This window comes from Scardinius erythrophthalmus, assembly GCF_964197995.2.
Source record: "Scardinius erythrophthalmus genome assembly, chromosome: 18".
Lineage (NCBI taxonomy): Eukaryota > Metazoa > Chordata > Actinopteri > Cypriniformes > Leuciscidae > Scardinius > Scardinius erythrophthalmus.
In genome coordinates, this window is record NC_138238.1 from 27551504 (window position 1) to 27562799 (window position 11296).

The window sequence follows — 11296 nt, forward strand, 5'->3', positions numbered from 1 at the left end:
GGGAAACTACATAGAACTACAACATGGCACTCAAGACAGGAAGTAACATAAAAGTCCACAAACAAACCCAGAGAATATGTAACAGCTACAAGCAGAAACCATGCACATTTGTGAAGAGCATGACCAAAACATGGCCAAATTTCAAAGAATATATCCTATGGATACAGTTGTTTTAGTGGCAAATTTCTTGCTTGTAGTGTCATAGTTCAAAGAATTTGCTAGTTATATCACTGCATTGCATTGGATATAGATAAAGTATGGCATCTGTCCTCAGATTCTTCTACTTACCACTTATAAGAAGTGGATAATAAATCATATCAGAACTTATGCACCTTTAGTGTAAAAATTACAACTTATGCAATGCCACTGAAAACTAAAGAGACACATTTCAGAGAAAAAATAGAACCTTAGAAGGATCTAACTCACGTGTCAATTACAAGGCCCACGGGCCATGTCACGACTTTTAATCAGGCCCGCCAACAAATTCTGGTAATCAATTTAATGTGGCCCATGCACTGTTTATAGATACGTATGTGACAATTACAACATTAAGACGCAAGTGGTGCTGTCGCACTTCACACAACTTGCTAATTTTATCAAAGAATATGCCAATAACTGTAAACAACGTAAATGCTATCTGACTTTAAAGGTGGCTAGCACAATAGCTAAAAAAGAAAAGTGGATTGTGACAATTGATTGATATTGACAATTCCAACCAAGATGGGAATGATTTATTCTGTGAATACAAAGAAAAGCCAATGTGTCTCATATGTCAAAAGTCACTTGCCGTTTTCAAAGAGTATAATCTAAGAAGGTATTTCGAAATGAAACATGATCAATATGGAAGCATGGAAATGGAACTGCGGCTGCTTAAAGTCAAAGAACTAAAACATAAAACATGTTTACTCGCATGGACAGTCAAAGTGAGGGAGCTGTGAAGGGACTCCGTGAAGGCGTTTCAAATGATGGAGGGCAATATGCGCCAAGGTAACCTGTCTCGCTTTCCTATTTGTCAGTCAGTCAGTGACACAGTCACTATCCCGTTACCGAATGGAGTATGCTGACAAATCGAACACATTGAACGTGGAATTCAGCAGGAGATTTGCTGATTTTGAAAGACAGAAATCCATTTGCAGTTAATGTTGACACTGTGCCTGAGCACTTGCAGTTGGAACTCATCAAATTGCAATGTAATACTCATCTAAAGACTCGACACAAGTCAGCTGAGTTTGCACTTCTACTCCCTGAATCAATGCCACAGCTTCGCCTTCACTCTGCACGCATCATGTCTATATGTTCGAAAGCACCTACTCATGCGAGCAAATGTTCTCCATAATGAAGCTGACCAAGACATCCCACAGATCCCACCTCACGGACCATCATCTAGTCTCGGTGGCTGAAAGTGGCTATGGCAAAAAACATAAACTCTAGAATAGACAAAACCGTTTCTAAGAAAAGATGCAGAGTGTCTGGTAAGAGTTAAAAAAAGCCTAATTTGCTTAGGTTTGCATGTGTCCTTTCAAGTTCAAGTTGTCTTTTCAAAGCAAGAGCTACTAAAATAAGCCAAATAATACAATATGTGATACCATTTGTTGTCTATCTACCATGTGGTATTTATATCTGTCATTTCTTGAATGTTTTGCTTTATCAAAAAATTATTTTTTTAAAGTATTTTATGCTACTGTTTTAAAGTACTGTTTTATGCAGTTATGCTGGTCAGAGACCTAATTTCTTGTTTTGATAAGGATAAAAAGCCCCCTGTGACACAAATGTTTTCCAAATGTGTTACAACTCAAAATTAAAATTAAATTTCTGCAGCTCGTCTTGTCTTCAACGAGCCAAAGAGGGCCCACGTCACTCCTCTGTTCACTGTGCACTGGCTACCGCTCGCTGCTCGCATCAAGTTCAAGGCATTGACGCTTGCTTACAGATCTATCACAGGCTCAGCTCCCTCCTACTTTCACTCACTCCTACGAGTCTACATCCCAACCAGAAGCCTACGATCGGTCAACGAGCGACGTCTCGTGGTTCTAACACAGAGAGCCACAAAATCACTCTCCAGAACATTCTTATTCACGGTTCCATGCTGGTGGAATGCTCTCCCCACCCTCATCCGGAATGCAAAATCCCTGACAACATTCAAAAGACAACTGAAAACCCAAGATCTCATAAATTAAAAAAATAAATAATAATTATTTCCTTTTCCTTTAATCCTCCCTTGTCGGGCTTATGCTACTCTGAACAATGTCTGAACTTCGTATTTTGAGCACTTCTTGCATTGTTTTTGCCTCTTCACGATGACTCGCTTTATTTAGTCCTAAATTGTAAGTCGCTTTGGACAAAAGCGTCTACTAAATGACTAAATGTAAATGTAAATGTAAATTGTTGTTTTGATAAATGTGGTTTAATGAATTTCCTCTTGTTCCATGTAGTTATAGGGTAAGTGTGACATTGCAGGCTGTAAATTAAAGTGATGCTTGTTACCCTCTTGTTTTATGTAGTTACAGGGTAAGTGTGACATTGCGGGTTGTAAATTAAAGTGATGCTTGTTACCCTCTTGTTTCATGTGTTACATTGTTTGCTGTAAATTAGTGATGCTTGTTACCCTCTTGTTCCATGAAGTTACAGGGTAACAATAAAAATACATACACATAATCTAATATCACTGACTCGGAAACCTTTATTTGAAATACAAGTTATTTTAAAACAGACTTACAACACTTCTTATTCATCTAAAATATTTTTTAATTTTTATTTATTTCCTTCTTTTGTTTTTCTTTCTTTTGCGGCTTTCCTTCTCTTGTTGCTCTTCTCCTTTTACAATCTTTCCACTGATGAATTTTAAGAAGGTATGTCTCTTGCTATGTCCCATGTCTCTTGCTATTCTGTATTATGTATTAAAAGAAAATACAGTACAACCAGAAATGTTCTCATAATTTACTCATATTTTCGTTTCCAACAAACTGTCACCAGTGTGTGAGTCGAGAACTGGCGTCTCTTTCCTCCTGTCTTGTTTGTTTCTCATTGTTATTATCTGTTATTGTTTGTATTTTGTTGTGAGCAATATTTTTTTTAAACAAAAGCTGACGGCATCCGACTTTCGCGTGAGTTTCTCGGCATTCTCACATCACACTTCACGTTATGTTCACGTCAAGTGTTGGCAGTTGGTCTGAAGCGATAGTCTACAGTTTAAAAAGTTTAGAATATTGGTATTTTTCTTTCAAATACATATGTTTCACTTCAGAAGACATTGATTCATCAATTGGGGATGTATGGATTACTGTAGATATTGCAGTATGTGCTGTTTGATGCTCCAACTTTTAGGAACACATGACCTTGCATTATATGTATTCCCAGAGATGATTTATTTTTCTAAAAACCTTCATTTGTGTTAATCTGAAGAAGGAAAGACGTACGTACACATCTCAGATGGCATGAGGGTAAAAGATGAATAAATGGTGGGGATGTATTTCTGTGTGTACTGTATTTTCTTTTAATACATAATACAGAACAGCAAGAGACATGATTTATTCTTAAGATTCGTCAGTGGAAAGAAAGAAAAAGAAGAAGAGGAACAAGAGAAAGAAGCCAAGCAAGAGAAAAAAAGGGGGACAAAATGTGTTAATTTCTGTCAAGACTTAAGCATTTGAAATTAAATGTTCATTTAAAAAAATAGTTTTAAACGAATAAGAAGTGTTGTAAATCTGTTTTGAATTAAGTTGTTTTTCAAATAAAGGTTTCAGAGTCAGTGATATTAGATTGTCTTTGTATTTTTATTGTACTTACCCTGTAACTACATGGAACAAAAGGGTAACAAGCATCACTTTAATTTACAGCCCGCAATGTCACACTTACCCTGTAACTACATGGAACAAGAGGGTAACAAGCGCCCCTTTAATTTACAGCCCGCAGATTTCACACTTACCCTGTAACTACATAGAACAAGAGTATATTTCCCCAGTATTTAAGCAAAAGTTGCAATAATTTTCAGTGCACTTTTGTTAAAATAATTACTGTATAAATGCACAGATATGTACCCTGTAATTTTTAAAAAGCCTATATGCATTGGTACACTATTATTACAAAAAGGTACACAATATATGTTTTCATTAAATTGCTCCCAAATGTAAGATTGTTGTATCATAATAGTAGAATAAGTACCCCTTAGTTCTAAAATACTTACAGTATAAAAACATTTTTCCTTTTCCTGGTTGTTACCCCTTTATTCCCAAAATGTTACATATTGTTCCCTTATACTTACACGCAAGTACTTAATAGGTACATTATAATTACCAAAAGTTACACTGTAAATTCATTTTAATTACACAGTACTTTGCGGGCTGTAGAGTATCAAAGGTCGATTTTGCTGCTATGTGAAAAAAATCCACCAAAATGCGCCAACGCGTTTGCCGACCCTAGGGTTAAAAAGCGTGATGGATTATAGGGTGATAGAAGATCGATTAAATACACAGTAACTAAACCATTTAGGGCCTTATAAGTAAGTAATACTTTGTAATTGATTCAGAACTTAAAGGTAATCTGGGTAGAAATTATAAAATTGGGGTTATATGATCATATTTTCTTGACCTGGTAAGAACTCTAGCAGCTTTTTTTTTTTTTTTTTTTTTGGACTACCTGTAGATTGTTAATTATTGCATTACAATAATACAGTCTGGAGGTCATAAATGCATGAACTAGCATCCTTTCTTCACAAGGAATGAATTCTTAAAGTGCCCCTATTATGCTATTTTAAAGTTTCCTAATGTTGTTATGGAGTCTCCTACAACGGGCTTACATGCATCAAAGGTAAAAAAACTGTTTAATTTCCTCATAATATACATTTGCACATCACCACATTTTCAGTGATTCTCAAATGACTCGTCAAATGAATCAATCTCGCTAAATCTTGCCTTTCCACAAGCTATTCTGCTCTGATTGGCCAGACAGCTCAGTCTGTTGTGATTGGTTTAATGCGTACAGAGCGTGGGTCGAAAACAAAAATGCCCATTGCCATTACAACGTCAGCTGTCCTGAGGCTTCCTACACCTTAAACTAAAGACAGTTACGAACAATGACATTTTACCATATCAATGTGAGTGCGAGTCCGATGATGAAACACTGGAAGAACTAGTTATTCAACCTGAACCTCCATGGCAAGGACTCGAGGAGGACATTTCTCAGTGATACACTACTCAGTTTGAGGTACATTATGAGATGTTGCAACTGTAATTCCTCACCATCAGCATTAACAAGTGCATGTCCATCAATAAACCGATTATTTTACTTGTACTAATTTATTTACCGAGTATTTTTGTAATATATTGCTGTGAACACGTGGAAACTGTATCAATAACAGTGCATGTATGCAGTGTATACATGTGAATGACTGATGTAACATAAACGTTGGTAAAACAAATCTTGTTCCATGATTAATCTTTCCTCAAAGTAGTGAGAATGACAGACAATCTGCATTAATAGACACAGTTATAGGTAATAGTGGCCCACAAACTGATTAGCAGAAGTATTTAAGACAGTGATAACGTGAGTTAGCCAGTTAGCAGGAGACCTAAACAATATAAAACTCAAAACTAAGTATTTTGAACACCATCTTTCAAGAGCAAGCGGTTTGCGAATCCTGCATTGAAGTCCGAGATTTGAGTAGCAGTCGTCAGTGAAATAAAGGGAACACAGCAAACGTTTAGGATTATACTGCTGTGATATCATGGTAAAGATTAATTTTAACCTCTGATTCTTCACATGCTCATCCTTGGGCAGTGAAAAAAAAACTGGCTTTACCTTCACATTGTAGAGCACAGCGTCTTCTCGACATGATGCTATCCAGTATCCACAGGAATCAGCTGCAGGTTTGAGGTTCAAGTTTTCCCTGGTGTCTGCGCACACAATAAGTGGGCGGGCAATATGCGAATGTTTCATCTTGACGTCACAACGAAATGGCCTATGACTCATTTGAAAAACAATTCATTTCATTGACTCAGAGTCGACTCTTACTTTTGACAGACAATAACTTTATATACGGTGCACTTTCAAATTGAAAACTTTGCAGGATGTTTTCATTCACTTAGAGCTATGTTACACACTACATGAAAGGTAGTTTTCAAAAATCCATAATAGGGGCCCTTTAACTCAACACAGGAGCCTACCGAAAACTGAATGTCATGGGGAGCATAATTGAAGTTAGGTGGGCAACGCCAAAACTAGATAATATACCCCTGTTGTAAAGTTTGTTGAATTCAGCAAGACACATTCTGTCGCCTGAAATGTGGAATGTAGAGGACGTAACAATCTAAAAGGCTCAACATCCTGAGGCTCAACACCCTGTTGTAACCACAACATCAGAGTCATGTGAACAACAGCACAACTCCTGTGCTGTGAGATATATAATAGTTTAGCAATACATTTGATTATTCTATTTAACTCTTTACTTTTATATTTTACTCGTTCATTAGGAAGCTATGTCGCTGAGAGAGTCTCGCGCCGGCCGTTTGCTATTGTTAAAAAGTACTCATGTAGCCCCCTACAGTCGCCCATATAACAACTTAGTTAAAGCCCAAACAATAACCAGAGGTTATGACTAGTACATTAAGATAATGCTGCTTTAACGCTTGCTATTACCTTAATAGTAATTTTAACTAGCCCCCGATTTGCGACTGAATAACAACTTCAAAATCAAGCAGTTAGTCAGGAATCTAGAATCCCACCAGATGTGCCTCATGCTCCATCTACTCTGGGATCTGAACTTAACCCTGGACGCAGACTTATGGAAACCTAAGACTTCACTTAATCCACTTGAGAAAATAATTTCAGAGTAATTCAGAATTAAATCAAATGTAACCATTTATTATGTCATGTACATTTATCATGCCAATTTCATAATCAGTTCAAAGATAATAAATACAAAACATCAAATGCTCTGGAATAAAGAGAGAAGATACGAACCTGACATTATAAAATACATGATGTGGAGTACCTGCATACACTCCGCATCACGGGCTAATTTGAGTTACAAATCGCTCTGTACCTCTTGTTGCATTTCTTTATATAGACAGAAACTTCTATCATATGGAAACATTAGCTAACAATGGAAATTTGCATTCAGAGTTTACACCTTTTGGGAGCAGAATGCCATTTGCCTGGAAGACACACCCTCCTTTGTGTGCAATCTCTAAACTCTTAACTTTTTTGGGAATGAGACATTTGTACCAGTCACACTGAGTCATTTCAAATTATACCAAACATGTAACGGTCACCAGCTGGAGTGCCCCTGAGAGCCACCAGAGGGCACTCCACACCAGACTATTATCACTCCTTCACAAACTACATTTCCCATAACTCACTGCCCGGACTCATCATCACTGATTGCAGTCACCTGTGTCTCATCACCCTGTTAGTCTCAGCCTATTTATACCATGTTCACTCATTCACTCACTGCAAAGTTTTGTATGTTGTTGCACTGTATTTCCGAGTGTTTTCCCTGGTTTCATGTCTCTTGGTTTTGGGATTTTTTGCCTGTTTTGTGGATTACTCTTTTGCCTCTGACCCCTGCCTGTTTTGTTTGTTTGTTTGTTTACAAACTATCTGTGTTTTGACCTATTGCCTGTATATTGGATTACGTGTCTGGATTGCCCCTTAATTAAAGCTGCATTTGGATCTCAACCTTCGTGTCTCGAAGCAGTTCGTAACAGTATAATAGTGTATGATAATTATTCACATTAAACCATATAGATTTTTGGGTGATTATTTAGTGATCTCACCGTGAGAGAGAGACGACATTGGGGAGGAGATTGACTCGGGGATGCTAGTTTCTCAAGAGAGAGTCAAATAATAATTTCCAGTAAGGTCCTTTGTCTTCTCGGGAGTGGTCGTTCCTCAACCAGACTGCCCGGCATTTTCTAATTTCTCAATTCTTACAGATCAGATGACCAGATGTTAAGTACACATCGGATTTACAATTTTTGAAAAGTGCTCCAATCAAACGGCAAAAAATCCTATCTCAAGATTCGATCTGTGCCAGATGGCAATGAAAAAAATCTTAATTGTTTGAATGTGTGAATGCAGCAATAGTGACAAACACTAACAATAACTTTTTTTAAAATGAGGAATTATCTTACCGATGTAGATTTCAAGGATGACAAATAACTGTAGGCTTATTTTCCCAGGTTTTCATGACCGTGAAGGGAAGCAGTACTGCCAGCAGTGTTTTCTAGCCCTCTTTGCTTCTCGTTGTCAGGGTTGTTCCCAGCCCATCATGGAGAATTACATCTCGGCCCTAAGTGCTCTTTGGCATCCACAATGCTTTGTTTGTAGGGTGAGTAGGTGCTGGATTCTTTGGTACAATGAGAATTATACCACACAGTGTTGGGGAAGCTACTCTAAAACTGTAGTTTAACAAACTACAAGCTACTCATAATTTAAAGTAGTTAAGATAAAGTAAAGCTACCCTTCTAAAAAAAAAAAAAAAAAAAAAAAAAGTACAAAAGCACGCTACATTGATTTTTTTTTTTTTTTTTTTTTTTTTTTTTACAATGGCATTGTACATTACAAATAACTGAATAATTGTTAGTGAAGAATGTTTTAAGTAAATAAAAAAAAGGGGGGGTTAAAAAAATGTAATGCAATACGATTATGATTTCAAAGAGTATTGTTTTATTTTGTAATATATCCAAAGACACATAATACACAAATATACTGTATATCTCAAATTTACTTTACTACAGCAAAACACTTTAGAGCTCACTCAAATGTTTACTCAAGACAAGTGGAAATGTTTCTTAAGGGGGGTCCTCCAAGAATACTTTGTTTGACATAAAAAAAAAATGTATTCATATATATTTGAGAAATGGTTATTTCTCTTTTGTTAGTAACTTCACACAAAGTGTATTCTTCATTACTTTCTGCAGGAATGCTATAGCCCATTTGTGAATGGGAGTTTCTTTGAGCATGAGGGCCAACCCTTATGTGAAGCTCACTACCACCGGTCCCGAGGCAGCGTGTGCCAGGCATGCCAGCAACCCATCCTGGGGCGCTGTGTCACCGCGATGGGTGCCAAGTTTCACCCACACCATCTGGTGTGCCACTTCTGCCTGAAACCCCTTAGTAAGGGCTGCTTCAAAGAGCAGGACACCAAACCATACTGCCACCCCTGCTTCATCAAACTCTTTGGCTGAGATGAACGAAGAGAGATGATGAAACTTATTACTCATGCAATGTTCAAACTGTGATGGATTTTCTTTTCCTTACTACTTAACATTCTAAACCCTTGGACAAAATGTACTCTGAAAAATGTTTGTGTCGATGGAAAATTCTGAGATGCTGACCAGACAGCATCAAAAATATACTGTCTAGAATAGTCTCATGACATATTGAGTAATCAACTGAACGTCTTACCTTTTGCATTTTTTTTTTTTATTATTTGCTAAGTTCGCTTCTACCTAACAGAAGGGTTTGCATATAAAGAACCAATCAAATTGTATGTAAATTATGTTATGTATCATGTCACTTTTTTACATGCTCCTATTCTATAAAAACTGTTATATTCTTTTTTGCTGGTGGGATTCTCTCTGATATTTGTCTGAGATCCTCCAGCCATGATTAAAGCATATTCGAAGGCATTGTCTGAAGTTTGTCGGTTATTATTGCTGCGCAGCAAGTTAGTTAGTTAGTGGAACAAGTTATTTAGCAAAACACAAGAGATCTTACTTCTATTCGTGATAATGTGGAGCGGGTTAAGAACACTAGAGACCTTATTCCCAAGTGATAGTGTTCGAACGGAACGAGACGTCGTTCGACTCTTTGTGAGAGACTCTTAGGCGGGGTTAGATAGCAGTCAGGTAACTATAATTCTTAGGCATTTTATGCGGTCAGAAAAGCTACACTTAGGCGTCAACTCGAGCGGTCAGAGGTGAACTCAACTGAGTATAACATTTTCAGGTGTCAGGGACACTCGGTTCAACCTAATTTAGGTGCGTAGGGGAAAAATCTACCACAATACTCATACTTTATGAAATACATATTGTTTCAAAGCAGCTTTACAGTGATAAACAGGAAAATAATTATCAATACTGCAAACAGAATTCAATTCTTCAATAAAGCAGCTCTAAAAAGACAAAAGTGTCATTGTTCAGCTGAAGTTAGATTCAGTTCATTTCAATGACTGTAAAATTCAACATTTATGAAATGAGTTCAATTCGGATACAAGGAGCTCTTCAGAAGACAGTTGTTGTTATTCACTTTGTCATTTCAATGTAGATTCAATTCAGTTCAATAACAGTGTTGATGTTACAAAATAAATCAATTATGAAACAAAGTCGAAATTATGTTTTATTAACAAAGTTCGGGAGGAGCACATTCAGATAATTAAACCTAATTAAACACATGTGGAGCACATGTGGAGCACATTCAGACAATCAAACCTAATTAGACATGAGTGGACCACACTCTGTTAATCAACCCAATCAACGAGGTAAGAGGTGTATATATATACTGCAAACTTACCTCCATTCGTTGACAGTTTTAACAGCATCCCTCCACCACCCCATCTCCTCACTTCTAGTCCTAAATACTCTTACAACAACAGGGGAGTATTCTGGGTTCGGGCAAAATTTCCAAGCTCGGAGCCCTCTCCCGGACAGCACGCCAAATACGCATAATATTTACTCTGTTTAATTGATATAAGGGTGAACTCGTGAATTAGCTATAAAACAGCTCTGCATAAAGGTGTCCTCACCCAGCTCAATTTGGTTCAAGTTTTGTTCTCATACAAGTGTCAGTGCAGTCAAATCAATAATATTACCAAATATTAAGGCCTGGTTTCACAAAAAGGTCTTAGATTAAGCCATGACTAGGCCTTAGTTCATTTAGGACATTTAAGTAGCTTTTATAAACTAACCTTAGAAAAAACATTACTGATGTGCATCTTGAGATAAAACAATGGCATTGATATATTTTGAGATATGTCACTGTAAGTTGCTTTTAGTTAGAACATCCATTTAAGTCTGGGACTATCTTAAGCCTCGTCTTTGAAACCGGGGGTATGTATCCCCAACTAAGCAAGCAAAATGCGACAGTGGCAAAGAACCCAATTCCATCAGGAGAAAGAAATGGAGAAAAGTCAGATCACAAGCCACAAGTCAGATTGTGGATTAATATCATTCAGAATATTTAATTGAGCTCCTTCTGCTTGAAGATCGGGATATCTTACTGTTGTACTGTCACTTAACTTTACAAAAGAATAAAATATTTGATGGCACAAGAATTCCTTGGATTCTCACTCTTTAAT

General features: G+C 37.0%; 1 protein-coding gene across 6 annotated transcripts in view; it reads left to right on the top strand.

The window, feature by feature from the left end:
• The window catches only part of LOC308706464 (transforming growth factor beta-1-induced transcript 1 protein-like), a 216039-nt gene extending 206411 nt beyond the window's left edge, over nt 1-9628 (top strand). For 4 of the 6 annotated variants that reach the window (XM_081392121.1, XM_081392119.1, XM_081392123.1 and 1 more), the window contains 2 exons: nt 8178-8326; nt 8919-9628. In XM_081392121.1, the coding sequence (XP_081248247.1) occupies nt 8178-8326; nt 8919-9185 (416 nt within the window). In that variant the 3' untranslated portion in view covers nt 9186-9628. Of the gene's footprint in view, nt 1-1818; nt 2921-8177; nt 8327-8918 lie in introns of those variants that run through there. The other 2 variants (XM_081392122.1, XM_081392118.1) reach the window with 1 other exon arrangement.
• The last annotated feature ends 1668 nt before the right edge of the window (nt 9629-11296 follow it).